The sequence below is a fragment of the Martes martes genome, assembly GCF_963455335.1.
Source record: "Martes martes genome assembly, chromosome: 9".
NCBI lineage: Eukaryota > Metazoa > Chordata > Mammalia > Carnivora > Mustelidae > Martes > Martes martes.
The window spans coordinates 134,695,394-134,719,714 of NC_137896.1; the positions used below are offsets into that span (position 1 = coordinate 134,695,394).

Consider the following 24,321-nt stretch of genomic DNA (forward strand, 5'->3'; position numbering starts at 1 on the left):
TCTACACCGACAGAGAGGCCTGCTTTAACCACTTGACATGGTGACAGCCTCCCCCGGAGACTTGCATCCGAATGGGCCCTAAGCGGAAGCACACTTTGAACACCACTCCCCAGCATTCCCTCTGACCACGCGGTGAGCCCCAGTTGGCTCCCGCTTAACCTGAAGACGCTAGGATTTCTTAGACAGGGCTCAGGTTAGAGGGAGAGGTGGAACTAGAGCAAGAGCCGTCGCGATGGTGAAAGTAAGAAAAGTACGAGTAGCATCTTGCTCATGCAACAGAAGCCGCTGAGAACTCAAGCACCGACCGTTCCAGCGACAGACATTTTCGCCAAGGTTCAGGGAATGACGACACACAACAAAATCCCCGCTCCTCTGGTGGGGGGCATCGGCAAGGAGACGTCGCGACAACACAGTGGGACAGAAGCAGCCAGACACAGTAAGAGGAGCCGGAAGCGTCCGGTAGTTTGGAGCAGTTGAGTGCAGGAACTGAGGACGGGGCAGGGAAGAGGGAACAGGAGCTTTGAGTCTGGATAAAGGCAGGGACCCGATTACATGGTGGATTTCCACCCCAAAGGGCCCGGACCACAGAGGGTCGTCTGAGCTACGGGAGAAAGTGCGAGTGGATCGCGCCACCGTGGACGCACAAGCAGAAGTGGGACTACCATGGTATAGGGGCCGGGCTGGGAGGGTTCTGCTAGGAAAGTTTCCACTGGGTTCTAAAGTGGGCCCTCCGAGCCAGCCTTGGGACGTCAGCTTCCCTGCCAGGCCAGAGCCGCACGGAGCAGTAAGCTTAGGGGCTGGACTGTGGGTACATTTTCCAGTGAAAGTGTATGGCACCGTCCGCCTCAGGAGCCACGGCGTGGCCATCGGGGAAAGGGCACCTGACTACAAACCGCAAGTCTCAGCTTCCCCCACCGTTAACTACTGGGGGACCCAACGTACAGAGGAGGCCTCAGAGGCCGGGGAGGTCAGAACAGCACCTGCATTTCCAGGCGGAGATGCCTGCCCTGGCTTCCCCTTGGGCCCTTCCCTCCTTGAGACCAACATCCCTCGGAACCTAACGTCATCTTCAGGGATTAGTTGAGAAGAGGCTTCCTTCCTTCCAGATGATGTTCTCTCTTTCCTCTTTCCCACCTTCTCCTGTCTCTCCCCCAGGAAAGGCACAGTTACGACTCCTCTGGCCGCGGCCCGTGGTGGTGGGCCGGGGTGACGTGAGGCCCCCCCACACAGGGAAGAAACGGGGCGCGGGCACCTCCCCCACTCTCCGTCTGTCAACACACAGGTGCTTCCTCTGTTCTTGCTGCAGAAACAAGTGCGACTGTTTTTTCAACATTTTCATGTTTAATACCCGGTCGTGAGGAAAAAAAAAAACAAAACAAAACCCTCCACTCTCCTACTATCTCTTAGAACTGCAGATGTGCCTCTTTGTGGGGGCAGTGCTACCTCCCCTCCTTCAACGTCGGCCCCCTTAAATTAAGCATTTGATGTGAGTTAGAGTTACTTACTTGTTTTTACTACAATTCTCTAGGAACCAAAAACCAAGACCACAATGGAAGGAGGAAAGGTGGGGGAGGGGAAGAGCAGGGGACCGAGACCCAGGAAGCTTGCCCAAGGGCACAGGGCAGATAGGACTGACTCCGCCCCTGGAGACCACAGAACACTTTCCCTCAGGCAAGGGGGAGGCAACCTGCATAAAGGAAATCTTTACTCCGTCCTGACTGCCCCCCAAGCTCTTCCTCTAGAAATGAAACTGAGTCCCATTCCCAGTGCTCCTTGGCTGGAGGTCCCCATCTCTGCCTCTCCCGCTCCGCTCTCCCTCCCACCCTTTCCCATCTCATTTCCTGCCCTCCAGGCTGAAGTGACTTTCCTGAGGCTTTAATGAGCTGCATTTCTCGCAGATCAACACTGAGGCAGACGCCCTGTGGTGTGGTCTAGTAAACTTTTAGTGAGGAGCGATGGTGAGTCCTGGGTGGACAAGGTGTTTAAGGGAACCCTGTCCCCCCGGAAAGGCAGCATCAGGAGATAGAGACGTGAAGGTCTGCAAAGCTCCATCCCCCTATCTCTGAAACGTGCCCACGTCCCAGGGACATCAGGAGACGCGAAGTCAGGTCTATGCAACAAGGGCAGGGAGGGAGAACGTGGTTCCTGCAAAAGGGTAGGGAAGGCCGTCTGGTGACAGATTTTAACCTAGACATTTGAAAAATACACCGGCAGGCCACCCAGATGGTCCATTTATAACACGGTTAAATTCAGAAGCAACTTTTTGGGTTTTTTTTTATAGTTGGAAGAAAACATTCTTTTTTTTTTTTTTCTTTTCTTTTCTGGACTTTTTTCTTTTTTATTCCTTGAATGGGAAGAGAAATCAAGTAGAATTCAAGAAGATGAACTGAAAATAAACCCCATATCCTCATTTTCCCTTTCTGAGGGGTGACAGGCTGGGTCTGAGTGAGGCCTGAGGGAAAGAGAGGTCCCTGCGGTCACTAAAAGCAGATCATCAGGCCCCAAATAATGCTGGCTAAGGTCCTCTGTAGCGTGACACAGAGCAAGCTGAGATGAGTAGCCAGGTACCCTCCACGCGCACTCACTAGCTTAGTGCTCTGTTATAATCTCAAGGACGTAATTGTTAAATTAAATTTAAAATGAGGTATGGTAAAGCTTTTTCTTTCTGGAAAGGAAAGCACGTGGCATGATCAGCTTTCCTCAGTTGCATTGCCAGCTTCTACCACTCTGTTTAACCTCTAACTTTTGCATCGCGAGCTCCTGGGATGGAAATCTAATGGGTTGCCTGACAGATTCTGGGGTGAATTCTTCCAGGAACTGCATGAGAAACTCTGTCCCTGGCAAAGGTGGGGTCCAAGGTCAAGAAAAACGAATGCAAAACCCTCCTCCTGGAAGTGTTTTTAACCATTGTTTTCTCTCTAAGGGACCAACCAGAGTGCAGAAGATGCACTGGCACTGGGCGATGGTCGTCATCTGCTCCACTGGATACTCCCCGAGACACAGCTTGCACGACACCAGCGGGTCGAGGGCCAGGTCCCACGTGGGCCGGTACCGCGCCGTGGTCATGGCAGAGCAGTCTGAAATGAGAGAAGCGCGGGCTGTCAGACCCCCTTGTGCGAACTCACTGGCGGAACCGAGGCGGGGATCCCTTCCCGCTGCAGTGAGATCCCTGGGAAGGGGCCCACGGTTCTAGACAACGCATTTGGGCCCCCTGGGTTGTAACCAGGGGTTCCTGACTTGGGTCTGTGGGGGACCCCTTTCCCACACAGCTGGTATGATCGTGTCTACCCTCAAAATGGCAAATGACCCATCCCATCCCTCCATCCCTCCATCCACCCCTCCTTCGTCTGGGCATTGAGTAAGTCCTCTCCCACCAAACAAGCACCTGGTCCAGGAGACCAAAACCTTAGCAAGCATGGAAAGGAAGCTTCTGTTAAAACAGTCTGGTACAATGAAGCTGCTCTCCGGTCTCTGTGTTGGAACATCCTGGGGGAGCAGTGGGTGAAGCCCCCTCCTCATGCTCAGGGCCCTCCAAGCAGAAGGCACCTTTCCTCACGGGCTTCCAGCCACACTGCCCAGATGTTATCTCACCCTCAGCTTGACACCACCACCTCCTTACCCACGTGCAGGTTTCCTAACATGTGAGCTTGAGGCCGGCAAGGGCCTTAGAGCAGACTAGCTCAGGTACGTGGGCCAGGTGCACCTCACGGTGCCTGGTGTCTAGCAGACTCTCCCTACACACGAATAAAAGCCTCCTTCGCTTCCCCATCCTCCCCAAACCCTCCCTAACCTGCCCACAGCCTGCCTCCTGACAGCATGGATTTTTCTGTTCATATTTATCACACTGATTTCCACCACCTGCTGCTTGGGGAAGGCAGGGCAGGTGTGGGCCTCCGGTTGGTAGCTCAGCACCTGATCCACAGTGGCCTCTCTGCACCTGCTGGTTGAGTGAACGGACACATCCTTGCCTCTAGGCAGGCGCATTCTCACCCTGAACTCCTGGAGCCTGACTGAAGCCAGTGAGGGCCAGTGTGCACCTGCAATCAGTAAGCATGTTCCTTGCTCCCCAAACTCAGAACGGAGTCAGGTTTTGCTAAAATCTCAGACACGGTCCCTGGCCATCTGAATGCTGAGAGGGAGCTCCAGCTACCCTGCTCGCAGGGTCCAAACGGACTTAGATAATGGGTGCCCTTCTCTGTCCAACCCTGCTTTTGAACTGGGGGACAAAAGCTGTAGATAGCAAGAGACACCTGCCTTCCCTGCTAGTTGGCAAGGCCATGGCATCGGGATTTGTCTTGTCCAGTTTTCTACTTACAGCAAAGGCAAGTGTATGTTACAGCAAAGATATAACACAGGAAGAAAAAACAAATCAAAACACCAACCAACGACCGGAAGGGACACAAAATGATTCTAGCATCTTAGAAAGATTCAGAGACCTCAGAGACACAATTTCCCGTCTTCGGGTCTTCAGATTCAATTCGGGAACTCTCTCTGCCACATAAAAAGCTAACTGATAATATAAGGCCGGATGTGGTCAATGTGAGAAATCAGTGCTCCAGGTATGTGGTAAAGATGCAAGGAGGTCTGGGTAGAATCGTTAAAATAGCTTCATGAGGAAGATGAAGTTTGAGTTTGGAAGGGAGGTGCCATTTCACACGGGTCAAAGAGAGCGGCTATCAAAACGGAAGAGAAGATACGCTAACATCTTTCCCTGGACAGAGACTGGCAGCCCCATGGTAGGAAGAAAAGGAGCTCTCTGCTCTGAGATGAAGAGGACACCCAGAACCAGTACGGGCAGCTCTGTGCCCATCACTGGCCTTGGTGCACGCGTGTGTGTGATGGGGCTGATGAGCCCATCCCATGGGGATGCTGCGAGGACCTGGCATATACAGGAAGTGCTCAGGAAAGACGAGGGAAGACCCCTACTCCCCCTCCCCTGAGAGGTCTCATTCAGCCATCCTTTTACGGATCTGCGAGAAAGACTCAGAGGTGTCAGATATTTCCGTCATCTGTACAAATTATCTCTAGGGACAAGGAGCTGTCATGAGAACTTCTGAAAATGTATTTATATCCCTTTCTCAGGTTCTGTCAGTCGTAGCTCACTAGGTATCACTAAGCCAGTGTTCAGGCAGGACTCAGCTCTGCAGACTCTATGCTGGGCTTCCAGATGGGGGAGAAGCTACCACACAATCTTGAACACAGTCTGAGGAGATAAGACACAGTGACAAAGAACACAGGAACATCAGTGGTGTGAACTAACAGATAATCCGGGGAGAGCCTGATCCTCAAGAGCTAAGCAGATGAGGGTAGCTACTAAAGGCCGGCAGGAATCCGTGTGGGGAGTAAGGACAGAGATCAGCATTCAGGGCAGGAAAGGGACAGTGCCCACGAGGATCCAGACTCCTCCCAACACTGCTAACCACCACAAACACCTTAATCTAAGGTGTACTTCCTGTTGTTAGAAAAGAACTCTTCGACACAAATTCAAATAACTTTTGGATTGGTTGGAGCCTTCGACGTAATTTAAGCAAGTTGTCCTTTGACCAGCCGCCCAAGGGGCCAGCACTCACAATCTAGGGTCACTCAGCTATCTGGGGGTGCAGAAGGAACCAGCATCCAGGTGTGTACTCCCCTGAGCTCATTTTAATTTGTAACATTCCTCTACACCTTGAATCTATGCATACTATTATTATTATTAATTATTATAATAATATTATTATTATTTTAATGTCCATAAGCGTTTTCTAGATCCTAGGCTCATGAGTCAAGGTGTTTTGTTGTTGGTTTTTTTCCCCCTTCATATTCCTCTATATCTTTTTTTGTTTGACTCCCTAAGGATTTTTTTTTTTTTTTTCAAGTAACATTGCTTAAAGCTCAGTCTCCAGAGTGAGGATTAGGTTTTGACTATGAATGTTTGCCGGCCCTATAAGGGATCAAAACCTGTACAAGAGGCATGGCAGGCCTGCGCCAGAGGCTGCTGACTGGCTTGTCCCTCCCAGAGAGCACGGGGTAGGTGGCTGCGAGCTATGGCCCAGGCTCGGATTCCGGAGGGCACTGTAGCAGCAGTCTCAGGGGAAAGAGCTCCCCACTTTGGAAGGGAGCAGACCTGGGTTCAAACTCTGGTTCTGCCACTTGGTCACTAACTTTGGAGAAACTCCATAAATTCTAGGAACTTTAGTGTTTTGACTTCTTAAAACTAAACACCGCAACCTCCCTTGCTTGTTGTGAAGAGTGAGAAGAAATATATTTAAGGTTCTTGAGTCTTTTTACCTGTCTGGTAGGTGGAAGTCACTATCGTATGTCAGGTTCAAGACCCTGGATGTGAACCCATGTGGGCTAATGGGAGAGACAAGCTGCCGAGCAGAGAAACTGTCGGACAAATTCAGTCTTTCAGGAAGCCCCCCGTACTGGTGGAAATCTTTGGAAGAAGCAAACCAAAATGAAAGTGTCCTGTCTTTTTTTTTCCCCCTTAAAGATGTCTTTATTTTAGAAAGAGAGAGAGAGAGAGAGCAAGAGCATGCACACCTGAGCGGCAGAGGGAGGAGGAGAGAGATCTCAAGCAGACTCCATGCCGAGCACAGAGCCTGAGGCAGGGTTCAATGTCTCGACCTGAGATCAGCGCCTGAGCCGAAACCAAGAGTCAGTGGCCTACCCAACTGAGCCCCCCAGATGCCCCTGAAGCCTCCTGCTTGATGGTCCGCTGTCAGTGCTGTCCAAATTCGGACCACACCCCAGGACGTGGCAGAACAGCAGACATCTGGGGACAAGCCTTCCTACAGTCCTCACAGCCCCGACCGCACATCCTGGGCAGACCGTGCATCATGGGAGCACTCGCCTGCCCCAGAAACCGCCTCTGCCTCGACACTAGACCACTTGTCCTCTCTGGGCTGTTCGCTCCCAGATGCTCCTTGCTCTCCCCAGCCTCTGGGTTTGGCTCTGTTTCCTGTTTACAGCATCTCTGAAGACACGACCCTTTGCACAACTGCAGCCTTGACCCCTCACTTCCTTTCTTCCTGAACCATGATTTCCACTTGACCTCGAGACAGCGCAGCTGCCCGCTGCCCTGGGCACATGTCAACTACGGCCCCTCACTTCCCTCCCTGAGAACTACTCTCGAAGCAGGTCAGATTCTGACTTCCTGGCACCGCATCAGTATTCTTTCCCCTCGAGATTAGAGACTCTCTGAGTGCCCCAAATCAGGATTTAAATGTAGAGAACAATGGGGCATATTTTCAAAAGAAAAAAAAAAAAGAAAAGATACTGTTTAAGCCTGTCATGGGTCACCCCTGCACACAGGATGGGCCTAATATGATTTTACAAACACTGAACAGCTGCAAAGCTGAAAAAGGAATTTGCTAAGAAAATCACAATGCACAATAAAAGAAAAAAACAGTCTTTGTTTTTCCTAATGGGAAGGTCAAGTCACATGAAGCCAACTATTTTAAGAACATCTGGTCAATTATAAGTATTACTCAATGTAAGGAATTCAGACTGTTTCTGAGGGAAGCAACTTGTTACTCGCTGCTGGGTCATGCAGAGCGGCACGTGGTGTGAGATGCGTGGACTGAGGAGGACAAAGTCTGGAAGGGAAGGCGGGCTGCATGTTAACAAAGCCAACCCCGGGGATGGGCCAGAGCCATCCCACCCCTGCGCTCGAGTCTGTGCTCGTCTGTGGGTCCCTATCCTCCCCACTTTCACCCCTGCAAAGATGGCCAAGGAAGGCAGGGTATCTGTTGGCCACTCACTGCCCACCTGTCCCTCTCCTAAGGACTCCAAGAAGGTCGCCTAACTGGCTGAGTCTCACCCATTTCCTCCTATCCACACGCCTTCCCTGCCCCATCACATGTCTGAATCCTCCCAGCTCTCCGTGCACGCCATCAGCCTCTGGTGTTATGAGGTCTCCCTCAGTTCTCTCAACCCTCTCAGCTGCCCCCCCCCTTTCCTGGAGTCTCTGCTGCCTGCGGTCAATTGATTCTGAACACCTGCTCCCCAAAACATCAGCCCCGGCACTGCCGGAGAACTTGCTAGTATGCGACTCCTTGGGCCCTGACCCAGACCTACAAAATCACAAATTCGTGGGGGCAGGGGTGGGGTGGGGGGAGCAGGGAGAGACCCAGCAATCTACGTCCCCACGAGCCTCCCAGGGATTCTCATCCACAGGGAGGTCTGAGAGCCGCTGGTCTGTGCCACTCCGCCTCCCGCACTCCCCACCCAGGTCCACATGGGCTGAAGCTCCGGGAAGTTATCGTCCCTCAAACACCACAGCACAGCACCCGTGTCTGGCAGGCACCGGGCTAGACTCTGCATACTGACTTTCATCTATTCTCTTTTATGTCTCTCTCTGGGTGAGCGTGGCTCTCCAGGTCTGCTGCATGTGTCAGCTTATCTCACCAACTTGCCAATATATTATCCAAGGCTACGTGCTGTTTTCTATCCTCTCACCAGTGCCGGTCACAGGCAGATCTTCCTATTATATGTGTGTGTGTGTGTGTGTGTGTGTGTGTGTATGTCTACATGTATGTGTATATAAATACACACACACACCGTGATTTCTTCATGGGCATCACGCATTTTGCTAATCATTTCCATGCATCATCTCATCTATCTGCACGATGACTTTGGGAGTTTATAAGTTGCCATCATTCCAATTTTACAAATGAGGAAATCAAGGCACAGAGATCGGGTAACCTGGGTTACGTAGGGTGGGGTAACGCACAGCCACCAACCAGCACACTAGCAGTGTGTGTGCAAGACACAAAGGCACAGGCATTGAACTACCCTGCTCAAGCTCGTTTTGATCTCCTTCTGGGAGGCAGGAGAATGGGGCCTCCTCGGGCTGCAAAGATACAAGAGAAAGGAATTTCAGTTCTGCCTCTGAGCTTCCCGGGCCTTATTCATTTTGGCAGTGGTGGTGGAAAGCTGTGGCCTCGTAATTTGGGGCTGTCATGGCAGACGAAACATGAGAATGGTAGCTCAGTAGAAAGTTAACTGTAGAGCCGCCGACTTATCCAAGCTCACGGTTTCCTGATCCTTCAGGAAGGCACACGGATGTTACCTCCTCCGGAGGAGAGGACCACAGCTCGAGGGCAGACATTCACGATTTCCAGCCAAGTGGGCTGCCAGGAATTTACACGAGTGATCTGAAAACTGCGGTCCCAGGAAAACCTGCACATGGATGTATAGAGAAGTTTCATGCACAAACGCCAAAACTTGGAAGCACCCAAGACGTCTTTCAGTGAGTGAATGAAATACACCAGTTTCTTTAGCTGGTGGGATGCCCAGACAATAAACTGTTATTCAGAGCTAAACAGAAATGAGTCAGGAAGCCATGAAAAGACATGGGGGATACGTAAATGCATATTCCTGTGGGAACGAAGCCAATCTGAAGTGTGTACTGTGTGATTCGGACTACAGGACATTCGGGAACGCGCAGAATTAGGGAGACCCGTGACCGTGTGTGTGGGGGAAGATAGAGAGCCGAGCTACAGAGGATGTTTTAGGACAGTGAAACTACTCAGAACGATACTGCAATGGTGAATACGTGTCATCATACCTTTGTCAAAACCCATGTGATATGCAACAGCAGGCGTGAGCCCTACTGTCCGTGTTATGGACAGAACTGTGTCCTCCTCCCCAAATTCCAAAGTTGTAGCCCTAACCCACCACGTGACTCTCCGTCTTTAGGAGGTCTTTAAGGTTGCATGAGGTCATACAGGGCGGGGCTTACAGGGGAGGACCGTCTGGGTCTCTCCCTCCCCGCACTGTCTCTCATCTGCCTGTGAGGACACAGGAAAAGGCAGCCATGTGTGAGCCGGGCAGGGGCTCTCTCCAGAACCTGCCACGTGGGCACCTGATCTCAGACTTCCAGCTCCGAACTGTGGGGAAGAGAGTCCTGCTGTTTAAGCACTCCGCCCCCTCCCTCAGTCTGCCGTGTTTTTTGATGGCAACCTGAGCTGACAGGGTACATGACGGTCTTCGGGTGATTCTCATGTGTCCATACATGTTCATCCTTGGAACAGATGCCCTTCCTGGGGTGGGATGTCTACAGTGAAGGTGAAGCACGTTGTGCATGTGTGGGAACTCTGTACTTTGCCATCAATCTTGCTATGAGCTTAGAACTCTGAGGAAAAAGCTCTTCTTCTTCTTTTTTTTTTTTTTAAAGGCTACATCCTGTATGGTTCTAATTATACGACAAACTGGTATTGGCAAACTGCAGAATCAGCAAACAGATCAGCCATCACAGGAGGCCAGGAGAGAAGGAGGACAGCTGAAAAGGTGGGAGCAGGGGTTTTTTTAGGGCGGGGGGGATATTCCGCATAAAGCTGCAGTGATGCGTTCATGTCACTGTGCATTTACCAAAACCCATAAAAACTAAGCTTCACAGCACAGAGAATGAGCCTGGATACATGCACATTTAAAAACAAAAAACAAAAAACTTTAGGAAGTCAGGGCATCCTGAGATAGGGGAGAGAGAATCTAACTCTACCACAAACACACAAAACGACCTCACTGCAGGGGCGGGGCCAGTGCGGAGCCGAGTAAGTCTGGGAAAGAGTAGAGTCCGGAAGACCGCAGGCCCACGGAACCTTCTACAGGCCCTGGGCCCCAGCCGATAGAGCTGTCTCCCTGCGAGGGTGGGTCAGCAGTGCTGAGACGACCATCCGTGTACACTGGAATCAACAAATAAGCAGGCGGCAGGCAGGAGCCAGGTTTCTCACTGTTGGGAGTGGAAGGTCCCAGATGAGCCGGGGGAGGTGGCCGAATGACCCACGTGGTCCTGGATCAGAGCAGGAGACAACAGCGGGAACTCGCAACACGCCTCATGCAGGTGCAGACGGCTGCCAACAGGACCACTTAGGGACACGAGCGTGCGCGCGGGCTCCCAGGCACACAGCTGTCCCCACGCTTTGCCAGCTGATGGGGCCTATACACAGGTCACACATACAGGCAAGGACACCCCCGCCTGCAGCAACCACACCACGTGCCCAGATCTGGGCTCCTAAGGGCACACTCCAACCAAAGCCACGAGGGTACGAAGCAGATTGAAGGACCTGTGCGGGAAATGTTCCCACTGATTCTGGAACGTCCTGTAATGCCACAAAGCAAGGAAGTCCTCGAGCGGAGCAGCTGGCCACAGTGCTGGGGTATGTCACAGCAACACAGGAGCCAAATGCACCGGCCCCCAGGGCCTGACACAAAGTGTATGGATTACAACACAAAATAGAAAATAAATGTCCATAAGCTCACATTGACATAAATAAATGGCTGAATGAATGAATGAATAAATAAATGAGAGAGAAAAGACACTTCTCTCATGCAGAAAATAACCCAAGACGTTTTGGTGGCTTCCCCACCAGGAGCAGGAGCCTAACTCCAACTCCAAGTGTGGCTGTGCAGGGTGACTTCCTCTGGAGAGGACAGCGTGGACGTGCAGTGGGGAGTCACCGTGCGGTGGAGAAAGCGGCCACGCGCCCGAGCCAGGCGACCCAGGCAGCCTCAGCCGTGGTGAGTCACGGCGACCGCATGAACCCTTGAGTGTACGAGACAGACACAGCACCTGTGTCTCCGTGGTCTTCTTCCCCAAACCCACAAGCCAGCATCAGACAACCCCCCGTGAGGGGCAGCTGCAGACCACAGACGGACCCTCCCCACAACCCTCCGGGTCCTCCGAAGCAAGGAAAGTCGGAGACGCCGCCGGAGGCGTGGGAAGTCGGAGGAGGCAGGAGAAAGGAAGGCCCTGGGTGTCCTGGATGGGGCGGGCTTTGGGACGGAGGAAGGGCACTGGGTGACAAGCATGGGTGTGGGAATGAGGGGTGCACTTCAATCGCTCACGTTCCAGGGCCAGGTCACAAGCTGTGACAAGTGCAGCGGCCCCTGCGGACGTCACGAGTCAGGGGAGCGGGTGCGGGCGAGCTCCCAGTCCTTCCCGTCTGCGTCATTTTCCTAAACTGAAATCCAAATCTGCTAACTGAATCTAATCTAAGTCTGCACATCTAAATCTGAAACGCACGAAAATAAAACGCTTATTAGCAGGAAAAAAAAAAAAAAAACCAAACATGGACTTAACTTTTCCACTTAAACCCAAATAAGCCTACTGAAATGCAGATTCCACTGGAAAGAGTAACATTTTGAAGCCAGTGTTTTCCCAAACGGCCTTATCAAGGGCAACACTGAAAACCTGAGAAATACAGTGCGAAGTCTAGTTGGAGGGTTTGTTGCTTAATTTTAACTGTTAAACTGTGTGGTTTTCACCTTTCTGGGCAACACAGTGATGCTGCAAGAAGGGTTCGAGTCCGAGTGGACCGGACCGCACCCACTCAGAGGCGACCACAGATCGTCAGTGTTCGGGGGGCAGGGAGCTGCTCTTTGTACTTTATCGGAAGCTTCCAGCCTTCGGAGTCTGCAGGGGAGCGGGGAAAGGCAGACACCATCAACAGAGGAGGAGCCATAGAGCGCAGAGGGCCGCCGCCCGCCGGGGCCGCCGGGCACAGCCCCCGTTCTTCACGGATCCACGCGAGAAACAGCCGTGGACTTACTATGTGCAGCTCGTGTGGGCTTGGTGAGGGAGAAGAAAGCTCCGCCGTTTGGAGCAGCCACAGCTGGACCCTGAGGGCCCATGTCACGGGAGACGTTTCCTGGCCCGGAGCAGGCCACCCCGCATCCGACCCGTCACATCACGCGGAGCAAAACACAGGAGTTGAGCAGAGGCTACTGGACTGATCACTCCCATAGAGAGGCCCCCAGGAAACCCAGGCAGACACGACAGATTCCTGCTGAAAACCCCCCAGAGACATTTCCAGGGACGGCGGGGGGTTGGGACCTTGAGAATCTTCCTCCCTGGCTGGGCAGACCTGCAGACCTGCTTCCAGAAGATGCGTCTCCGGTGGGCAGCTTGGCTTGGGACACGGTCGGCATTCATGGCAGGGCACTCACGCTCACTGCTCAGGGGGATAAAATACTTTGCAGGCAAGCTGCAAATGAGCTGGTAGCTTCCACGGCACAGCCGGCTTCCCGCGGACAGCCCAGACAAGCCTGTGCCCTGACCGCCATCCGGGGACGAAATGCAGAGGAGACACGAAAGACCTACTGTTTCAACTCCGATTTGCAAATGTTACACTGTGGCTACCAGCAAGGGATGCTTTAAAAGTCAAACACAGAACACCATTACTTAGGCTGGAGGAGGTCTCTGGATCATTTGTCCTCTTTTGTAAAATTTCTATTTTTTTTTTTTTTTTTACTTATTTAACAGAAAGAGAGTGAGAAAGCACAAGCAAGGGGAGTGCCAGAGGGAGAGGGAGAGCAAGCTCCCTGCTGAGCAGAGAGCCCAATGCGGGGCTCAATCCCAGGACCCCGGGATCATGATTGGACCGAAGGCAGACACCTCACCGACTGAGCCACCTGGGCACCCCTGACTGTCTGTCCTCTCAGAGAGGATTTCCTTACTCTGAGCCATTTAGGGATTTGCTAAGAAGTCACACAAACCCCCACCTCCCCAACCCACTTCCTTCTACCTGAGGATGAACTCCCTAATGCATTCTTGCCAAACCCCGCCAGTGATACATTATGTCCCATCTGATTTTCCAGATATGGATATAGAGGGATGAGCTGCAGAATATACAGATGTCCATGATGAAGCTTGAACTGATCCTAACCACACTCTGACCCTAAGCGATCCTAACCACCCTCGGGCAGACAAAGGACAGCGTGTAGGCAGTGGGAGGCTGGTCCACGCCATCCCCGGCTGTCTCCCTGCCCCTGTAAGTCGCTGCTGGTTGGGAGCATCTGTCTGGCCAGCTCACGGGAGTGGCAGGTCCGACACAGTGTTGCTTCCTTTGAGGCACCGGCAGAAGCCTTGTTGCTAGGACAAAAAGCCTGGGAAATTCCTGTATTTGGGGCTTTGCCAATCCCTTGAGTTCATGCATTAAGATATAATGGAGTAAGGAGCAGGTAGTGGGGTGGAAACAGACCTCTGGGAAGAGTCAAGAAACCAGCTCTGTTGGTCACTGACCATGTGACCCTCCCGGCCCGTCACCAGCCCTCCATGGACCCATGGCCCCCACTTTGGCCTCGAGAGCTGGCCCCCAGGGTCCCTGAGGCCTATGAATCCCTGCTGCTCCGACACACCTGAGCAGGGCAGCTTGGCTCCCGTGAGAGGCCTCCCCCCTGCGCTGCCGCCCCAGCAGCAAAGGTCTTCCCAGTCTCAAGGGAGACAGCAGCTCCTGGATGCAGCCCTGCTACTACGCGTCTGTCTCCGAGCCCATGCTTTGCCTGCGTCCTGAGTCCTGTTCTGTCCATCAGACCCTGTAAACACTCGGCACCCTCCCGTCCTACCAACCAAGTCCACCTCAGGAGGCCCTCCCCTCCCACTCCCGCATCTGCACACCCCAACCCTTTCACCGGCGTCAGTGAGTTAGCCAGCGTTGGAAGGTTCCCACGAGTCCGAAGCACTGTTCTAGACATGGGATCGTGAGAGCCAGACGCGCCACGCTGAGCACCGTCTGATAACCAGGACCTTCCTTCCCTGGCTGAAGCACCGTCCCCGGGAGATCTCAGCCTGAAGGAAAAGGGATCAAACGAAAGGCGGAAAACAACAAGGAATCGGTTCAAAGAACCTTCAGGGAAGGTGAGAGGAATCCCCTTTCATTATGCTGCGGTTTTAACTTATTTGATCCACTCCAGCCAGAAAACTGAGTAAAATCTGCAGTTTCCAGAGATGTTTTACTGTACCGATATCCCAAGTCCGGTTATGTCTGGAGTGTGTCTTTGCCTTCCGTCCAGGAGCTGGATGGGGTGGGTGACGGGGGGCCGGGGGGCCCTGGAAACACAGGACAAGGCAGACACCGGCGCTCCTGGCAGCCAGAGGAGGCGAGGGGCTTGGGGCAGGGAGGCAGGCACCGAATCGGCAGGAAGACACCAGGACCCACTCGTGTGTCTCAAATAAGCAAGCGGCCCAAACGGCCCAGCCTGAGGTCCTGGTGGTGCACGGGCAGGCCAGGACCAAGAACACTCCAGAGGTCGGCAACATACGGGGTCTGCACACCTGGGCACAGTACATGCTGTTCACAAAAAGAAAGAAGCCCAAAATGGAGTCACGGGTCCCCAGCAGCCTCTCCCAGGAAGGTAACCTTTTAAAAGTCCTTCTGAAAGGTCCTGATCAGCTCTGGTGAGGCCATCTGCAGGATAAAAAAACCCACTGTCTGGGCAGCTGGGTGGCTCTGTTGGCTAAGCATCTGCCTTCAGCTCAGGTCGTGATCCCACGTCCTAGGATCGAGCCCCATGTCGGGCTCCTTGCTCAGCAGGGAATCTGCTTCTCCCTCTCCCTCTGCCCACTGCTCCCTCTCCCTCTGCCTGCTGCTCCCCCTGTTTGTGCTCCTTCTCTGTCAAATAAATAAATAAAACCTTGAAAAAACAAAACAGAACAACCCTGCTCTTCTTTCTTCCCTGAAAAGAAAACCTCCTGGCCTGAAACAAGCCCTCCTTTCCTCCTGCTGCAGCTGGCTTCTTGCCCACTGTCCCTCCCATAAACACCCTCTCCTGTGACACCTGCCAGAGCTGCTGCCCCTTGCTGGATGGGGTGCTGCCTGGCTCAGGAACTGCTCAGTGAGGCCAGCGAGGTCTTCACATTTACTTGGTTGGATTTCACTTTTTAACACGTGTACACACACACTGGAATTTCTGAAATGCAGGCGGCCACAGAGGGCGGGGACCCCCACCTACCCCGTTACTAACCAAAGGGGACCCCAGAGTGCCAGGCTCCAACACAGCTCCAGTCACCAGGAAGGTCAGCCCTGAGCAGATGGACAGATGGTCCCGCCCCCTGGGAGCTTACACTCCACGGGGAGTGGCCGCAGAAACCCAAGTCAGAGGTCGGGACCTGTTGGGCAGGACATGGTGAAAAATAGGGCCGATGACAGTGCTCACATTCTGGACGCTCTGAAGGAAAAGCTGCCGGGACGGCTGGTAGTCGGGTGTGGGTGTGAGCAAGGGCGGTCGGAGGTCCCGGGCTCTGACCCAGCGGAGAAGCTGGGGGAGGAACTGGTCCGGGTGGTCTGAGTTTCCCCAGCACCTGCCCGCTGGCTGTGAGAACATCGGTGAGACCCCCTGAGTCCACAACTCCTCCCCCATGAGGCAGACAGTATTCTGGGAGTGGCAGACAAGGTGGGTGCTGGGCCAGGCAGAGCTCCCCAGAGCCTTTCTTGAGCCGGGTTTGTGGACCAAGGGCCAGGCCCTCTCCTCGGACGGCCTTCAAACTCAGAATACTTTTTTTACAGTTTTAAAGATTATAAAACCACCAAATCACAAGCCAACAAAGAAATGTAGGCCACCAAAACCTAAAATACTCACTCTCTGGCTCTCCCCAGAAAAGTCTGCTGACCCTCGCCCTATCGGTGGGCATCTCAGCTCCACACGTGGGGCCAACCCAGGCTTCCTGAACAAGGCTCACAGAGACCCTGACTGCCTCCCCGAGAGTTGGCTCCAGGTCACGACCACAGCAAGGACCGGAGCAGCTGGAGTCCTGAAAACGCCAGGTGCGTGAGCACGAGCACTCGCCTGTGCACTGAGACATCTGACAGCCCAGTACGGGACATGAGGGGGACTCGCGACAGACGAGTGCAGCTTCTGAAGGATACTTTTCTGCTTCCCTGCATTGACGCCCCAGCCCACTGAGACCCTCAGGCTCCCATGATGTGTTCTGGAAAGAGTTCCGCACAGGTCAGAGGGCCCAACCCACACCCTTGAGCCAGGGGACACTTCTCGTGGGAAAGCCCAAAGGCCCCACTGCTCTTGGGAGCATGGCCAGGAGCTCTCACTGGGCCCCCACGCAAGCCCTGCAGCCCACGTGGGAGTCCAGCCACATCCAGGCTCCACATCTCTCGATCTGGAAGCCGTACCGTGTGCCATCTGCCGATCCCCGCAGGGGACCAACAGGCGAGTCCCACCTGAAGAACAGGGCTGGTTCTCCCTGACCTGGAACTCACCGTACCCGTGACAGATCCTTCCTATGATATCTCCATGCGGATCTCTAACTTTGGGTATCATCGGAGCTCACTGTTAACGACTAATAAATTGTGACCCGCTGTGCACGGAGCTGGGCAGAATCCACGGCATTCTGGTCCATGAACCTCAACGATCTTTCCAGTGTCATAACAGTCTGAGAACCGTCGTTCAAGGGCTCTCTTGTTAGAAAACAAGCAGGACAAGCCTTAAGAATGGATGTCACCCCAGCGGTATGACGACTGGGACAACCACACCACTAACCTTTATGTTTTCCAAAACACAATGGCATACAGCCCATTACAGCCCCCTCTTCCTTTCAACCCTCTGATCCCCCACATGAAACCACCCACACCCCAGCCGCCCACACCCATCACTCCCTGTCACCTTCTCCTCTCTGGCCCCCCACGGCCATGTTCCGACGGGCACTATGAGGACATCTTGATTTCTTTGCTCTCTTCCCCCTCAAGAATGCAAGGTCCACGAGGAGGGTCAATATTACCATTCAACAACTGAAAAAAACCCACTCACAGGAAAAAAAAAAAACTGCCATACGTGATTTTGTTCTCTCCCTGACTGCCTAGTTAACTAGGTAGGAAAAGAGCTGTCTCCATGGGGCATTGTGGGTTTCCCTGGGGCGGAGAGGACAATTCCCTTCCCCAAGAGCCAAGGAGACAAGCCGGTAGGGCTCCCTGCACAGACAGAGTAGAGGCGGTTCCCCCAGAACTGTCTTCTGATCGGAAGAGCATCTCTTGTGCCCTCAGGAGAAGCGGCCTTGATTTCTGGCTTCTCTGTCCCACCTCTGTTCTGCACGCCATCAACCAACACCGCAGGGGCAGGTAGTCGGCTCAATTATCTTCACGTAACACATTAAGACGCAGGGCTGAGGAACATCGGCGATTCGCCCCAAGTCCCACAGTAACAAGTGTGCCACACGCCTGGGCTGCACCAGGTCCCGACGGTCACGCCACGGCCCCGCCTGCTGGAGCCCGGGAGGGCTCCTTCCCCCACCAGGCCGCCCCCTCCACAGCACACAGGGGCGACCGCTCGCCCGGCTGTCCTAGCTTCTAGGAAACGGAAGAGGCTGCCCTCTGAGGGCACGTACTCCTGGTGCTTTAAGTTTTCCCACCTGAGAAGAGTATTTTTCACCACAGAGAACCTTCCATTGCTCCACGTGCATCTGGCTTAACGATGCTGACAATACGACCGTTTAGTGGGCTACGACGCGGGAATGAACCCAGCACTCCACTTTCCCAAGGAGAAGATGGGGCGCCCCACGTGCAGGCGCTTCTGTCTTCCCCAAAGTCAATGTCAAAGACCGCAATGCTAGTACCTGGAGGGGAAAATCTCGCCTCTTACTGAGCCTCCCAAGCTCTCCATGAGGAAGGCTGGCCCTCGGTTTGTCCTCACACAGGACGGCCAGGAGGTCAGGAAGCGCCCGCCCACCGCAGCTCCGTCCCCCCAAGTCAGAGACTCGTCCCAACAATCCTTGCATATCCAGACCCCAGCCACCACTCTAGAACTCACACTCCAGCAGGGCCTCCCCATCGCCCCCAGTCCTGGCCCTGGGCAGGGAGACCCTCAGTGCTGATGAGCTCACAGGATGGACACGGAACCACCGAGTCATGACGGAGAGAAGTGACGGGGGCGGTGCTGGACACCCCTTCCCGCCCCACCTGTTCCCGATGCCTCGCCCGCCCCCACGCTGCCGCCGCCGGCCAGACAACGCTGGGAGCTGCACCAGATGTTAAAAACAAACGGCAGAACTTACTCAAAATTAGCTCTGACATGGTGGCGTGGGTCCGCGGGGCACAGGCAGACCTTTCACTCCAAGAGAAGAAAAGCCCCGGACGACCAGGGTCGGTGCTCTACCCACAGCCCGCTGTTTCCTGAGCCCGGAGCTTTGTTCACAGCCCACCCCCGGGGGACCGGCATAATCAAATAAACTGATGCAACCTTTCCTGAAGGGAGATAGAGACGCGAACTTCTGATTATTCCCAGGAAAACACCAGCTGCAAGCTGGGAGCGGGCTTCCAAGGGGAAGCATTCCTGCTGGGAATGCCCAGAATAACACAAGTCTCTGAACCGTATTTACTTCCAGCGCAGCGTGACAGCCTGGGTCTTTCCTCCCAGGACCCAGGCGCGGAGCCCTCGGCCACGGAGAACAGATGTCGGCTTGGGGGAAGGACGGCGCTGCTGCAGTGATAATGGGTCTAATGGGACCGGCTTCTCTTACGGACGTAAAACTCTGGTCACTTGAGAATCATTAGTATAGTCTGACAGCACCAAAAATAACAGAACCCACTCTGTCCAACCACTGTTTTCCTCACTCACAAGTTAGCACCGGGCTCAGACACATCCATGGCCGTGCACGGATTTCCTGGCATTCCAGAAGGAAGCAGGTCCAAGTTCTGCAGGGTTGCGTAAGGCCGAGTCTCCCCTCCTCTCCTGGCTGGCTCACCCCGCCCCCTGCCCCCACACCCCTTGCAGGAACTAAGGGAGGGGCTGGGGTGCTTTCTCAGGGTCCCTGCCAGCTGGGCACCTGGCACCACCATGACCACAGCCAGTTTCTCCCCCTAAAAACTGAGGGTCTTCCCAAGAGCCCCCCCCCACACGTCCTCACGTCTTTCCAGGCTCCCCTCTCCTCCCGGGCACTCCTCACCGTCTCGTTTACCTTACTTACTGTGTGGATTCTGTGCCCGCTCCAGAATGTGCTGTCCCTGAGGCAGCAGTCTCCATGTGGTCCACCCAACCCTCTGTCCAGAGACCCCACCGCAGCACTCCCTTGGCAGACCCACGCCACGAGAGGAGGTTGGCACGCTCACACGCCGGACAACGCCTGGCCGGGGGACACGCAGGGACAGGGTGCTAAAAGGACCACCCCATCTATTACCTGAGGAGCTCCCCTAGTGATGGGGAGAATCCTATGCCCGCGGAGCATCGACTGCCTGATACAACGTTCGACATCACACCTGGTACGATGTGCTCTATGCGGAAAGTCAATATTTGCTGAGTGGATGGCTCAGTAACTACTAGCAATTAAGGGTGATTTTCTCTACAGTGAAATAAAAAAACACTCATTTTGGCCCAATAAATTTATGTGGAAATTGCCCAAAGGACCATGGTGTGAACATGCAGAAAATCTGCCAAGCTTCTCTTCCTGGGAACCAGGGCGCTGGCTCCCGGCCCCAGCTCTGCCCTCAGCCAGCTCCGTGACCTTGGCAGATCTCAAGTGCTTGGAGCCCTGATGTACGCACGTAGGAAATGATAGGGTTCATTTTCCACCTGTAAAAACTCAACTGCACATTTCCTAAATTACAATAACTTGGTTAGAGTTAAAGAGACACCAATCAATTTGCATTTTGCAAATGCAACAAGAGGCCTTTTGGACTAGCAACAGGCAATATTCACTGACGTCCTTAACAGTGTTTAAATCCTTTGATCAGGAAGCCTCGTGTCTAGGAATTCATCCACAGAATTAAAAACATCAGGGGCACGAACATGCTCATTACAGTATTTCCTGGAATGTGGTTAAACTTGAAGCGCAGGGATACAATTTTTTAAAAGACTATCAAACCAGTAGAAGCAGAAAAATGGAAAAGTGCAGGTGCACGGGTTGACGTTCAAAATGATACAGCAGGTGAAAAGAGTTTTGGTCAAAATCTGCAAACTTTACCTACGTTGACCCACTGACCCAGAAACCCCACTTCTGGGCATGGGAACAGTATGTAAAGTTAGTCACAGTCGTCCTGTTTGAAACACCAGGAGATGAAAACCAATCCAAGTCGGACCCTGGTGGAATAAGCCGTGGGGCGGCCACGCCGTGAACACCGGGCCACTGCAGACAGCGTGGACGGCTTCCTAGGCATGAGAATGGGAAGGTCTGCAAGACACGTTAAGCAAAGAGAAAGCATACGGCGGTACGCACTGTGCCCTGAACACTGTGAGCTTCATGTACGCTTGCACTTATGTTTACCTGCATAAAGAAACAGGGTATGAGTACCCTGGATCTTAATTAAAACGGCCTCCTAACACAGTGGACAAGGCTTGGCAGTGGAGGGAATGGCCAGGCACAGAGGCAAAGAGAACTTCCCAATATTTACGTTTAAATAAATCTGCTTGCAAACAATACGGACATCCCTATTTTAAAATCACAACATTTTGGGGGCGCCTGGGGGGCTCAGTTGTTAAGCGTCTGTCTTCGGCTCAGGTCATGATCCTAGAGTCCCGGGATCGAGCCCCACATCGGGCTCCCCACTCAGCGGGAAGCCGGCTTCTCCCTCTGCCACTCCCCTGCTTGTGTTCCCTCTCTGTCACTCTCTCTCTCTTTGCGAAATAAATAAAATCTTAAAATAAAATTACAATGTTTTGTGCTTCCTTCAGCAGCACATATATTAAGATTATGATGTTCTAATAAACTGAATTTGAATGTTAGACTCATGATAGTTTAGGATAAAGAAAGGCTCTCTCTCCTGGTCTTCGGGCAGTGAAGGGATAGTGCCTTTTCACTCGGCACACCCGCCTGCCTACCTAGAGTTACGAAACATACATCACTATTACATAAATTGAGAGAAAAGTTCCCAGTGACATTTAATAGCATTTTTCTCCTCTGGGCTGGCTTAGAGTTCCAATAATGTCAGTGTATCTCTGTTCTCCTACACGTCTCTTTTGAATTCAAGATCTGACATTTAATTTATCATCAACGGGTTCAACATCCTGCGACGGGCTGCCTGTCAGAGCCGAGGCTTCGGACGAGCACCTGTCAGCTCGAGGAGAAAGGCGTTCACAGGGCCAGGCTTCGGGGGACAGTTTTTGGTTTCCCCACGAGGGAAAAAGAAAAGAAAAGAAAAGAAAAAAGTGACATTAATTCCAATAAGAATTAAAAAATAATAATAATAGCTACTGTTTATTAAGAACTCCTGGGCCACCTGCCCTTGTCATGCATCTGGCAGAGGGGCCCAGGCACAGGGAGGCCGGCCACGGAGACCAGTCCAGGCCCGCTCTCCTACCCACAGGGCTCCCTCGTCTGAAATGAAACTAGACTGTGTGAAGCCACAGGTGTCACGAGGCGGTGACACCACTGGCCACGTGTAGAACTGTGCTTCAAACCCATTCAAACAACACCGGTGGAGAACAGGTGTGAGTGAGCTTCCGCCTCCCCTTCTGCAGGGTAGGATCTGAGAGGGAGCCGGTGACCGAGCCATCTGTGATCCACCGAGGAGCACCAGCCACAGCCCAAGAAACCGTGGGACCAGTCCTGACTCCTACATCCTTCCTCCCGCTGCGGAACAGCCTGCTACCCTAAAGGCCAGGAAAGGTGCAGCGCATCGGTTGGCAAATTTTATCCACAAAGGGTCAGACGGTAAGGATGTTGGGTTTTGAGGGCCACACGGCCTCCGTAGCAACGACCGGACTCTGCTGTTGGAGCCCCGAGGTAGCCAGGCACAGCTACGGCTCCCGAGGGGCCGGGTGCCGGCGTGCACCTGTGACCTGGCAGACCGCACGCGGCGGGTGAAGATCCTGCCGGCCAGCCCGGCCCCTCCTCTTCTCTACACGGTTCACTCACATGACAAAGGTGTATCCCCCTAAAATTTCATTTCCACTCCAAATGCCTGAGCCTGCTGGGAAGACAAGTCCCAACCTCATCCTCGGCCCCCACACCGCCCTCGTGGCCTCCCAGGACTCGGACCCCATCGGCATCGAGAAAGAACATTCGATCTTGGCCACGTGCCCTCGCGCTTTTTGCCTGAAGACGTTCCGGGCCTTCCCACTCGCTGGCACCGTTTCAGTGGCACAAACACCCACCCCTCTCCTTCTCCACGAGCAAATCTGCATCCCTCCCTCACGAGCCTGCTGGTGGCATCGCCCAAGACCCCCACAGACAAGCAAGAGGACCCCGTGTGAATCTCAGGGGCCCATGTCCGGGGCACCTCCCCCGCAAGTTAACCTCCACAGCAAGTTGACAAGAGTCTCGGGGTCGAAGCGAGGCCACCTGGCCTCATGCTCCTGACTCTTTGTAGCTTTTGTTCTATGGGTTTGATGACCACATGGCAGTCTTCCTATGCCCACGTCCTCACAGAGGCCTAGGACGTGCCACAGGACCCAGCCAGCCTGCGGTTAAACAGGGAACGTAATTCTAAGGAAAGATCCTCAGTCTCTTTTATGCATGGAGTACGAGACACCATGTGAGCCTCCCACAAACAACGTCCTTCATGGAAGATGTATGTGGTCTCTGGGATCAGAGGCCACCGGGTTTGGATCCCACTCAGCTGCCACGTTACCATGTCAGCCACGCTGCTACGGCAAGTCCTGCAAGGCTCATGGTTCCTGGGGCGCCACACTGAACACGACACACGTAGCACTTCCCTTAACCTTCTCGCTGGCTGTGAAGTGCACACTCGTATCCCCACCTTATAGATAAGAAGACTGAGATGTTCAAGTCCCACAAAGTCTCCCATGTTAAATATCGGAGCCCAGTGTCACCAAGGTAATGCAGGTCTCGCAGCTCCAACCACAACTCATGGCGTTGCGGGCGCCGCTGGAGGCAGGGTCTTCCTGGCTCTGAACATTCAACATGTGCCTTTGGGATTTTTCTGCCCCCGTTGGTAGAAGATGGGCACGGTCTGGCTACGGTGAGCTGGAGAACTGATCTCACTACCTCTGTCCTGCCTGATCACGGGCCTTACAGCGGCAAGTGTCTATAAAACGTTTCCTCTGGAAGTCCCAGCCAGGACACAGCCCAGGGATGGGACCCCTGACCTTGGCCTGTACAGGAGCCTGTACAGGTTGGACACATCCCAGAGACACAGCTGCTGCCTTGTCAGCCACGGTCACAAGAGACAACTGCAGCCGCCCGTCTCTCAGGCAGGGGTGTTCATAAGCTAGAGGAGCCAGGAACCAGGGGACCTAGAACGGGAAAGGGGTGCCAACAGGAGTCTAACCCTACTTTTCCACTCCAAAAAAATCGCTATTAGCCCATAGAAGAAACCACCTGGGGCTGCTTCCACTCAGCCCAACCCACTCGAAAAATTCTCTAAAGGTAAAAATAAGTTGCAGGCATATGAAGATGTGCAGTTTAAGAAGATGAGTGGGGGTGAACGCCAGAAGTTATATAATATCCCGGCTGTAGATTGGGGGGAAGTTCTCTCCCCAAGGTTGAAAAACGAGCAAAGGGGCACGGCAGCATTTCAGACTGTCACTCAACCGCCCCCAGAACCGCCCCGCAAATGAGCGAGCTTGTGCCCACAAGCCCTGCCTGGGACAAGAAGGTGGGGGAGGCAGAGGAGGAGGGGGACCAGTTAAAATTAGAGTCTGCTCGGGGGGGTG

General features: G+C 53.5%; 1 protein-coding gene across 2 annotated transcripts in view; it reads right to left on the reverse strand.

The window, feature by feature from the left end:
* Window positions 1-24,321, reverse strand: part of RNF144A (ring finger protein 144A) — a 106,634-nt gene that overhangs the window by 30,758 nt on the left and 51,555 nt on the right. Inside the window, exons 1-2 of one of the 2 annotated variants that reach the window (XM_080814542.1) lie at window positions 18,767-18,904; window positions 2,932-3,077 (exon numbers count right to left, since the gene is read on the reverse strand). In XM_080814542.1, coding sequence (XP_080670668.1) covers window positions 2,932-3,077; window positions 18,767-18,785 — 165 coding nt within the window. In that variant the 5' untranslated portion in view covers window positions 18,786-18,904. Of the gene's footprint in view, window positions 1-2,931; window positions 3,078-18,766; window positions 18,905-24,321 lie in introns of those variants that run through there. The other variant, XM_080814541.1, reaches the window with a different exon arrangement.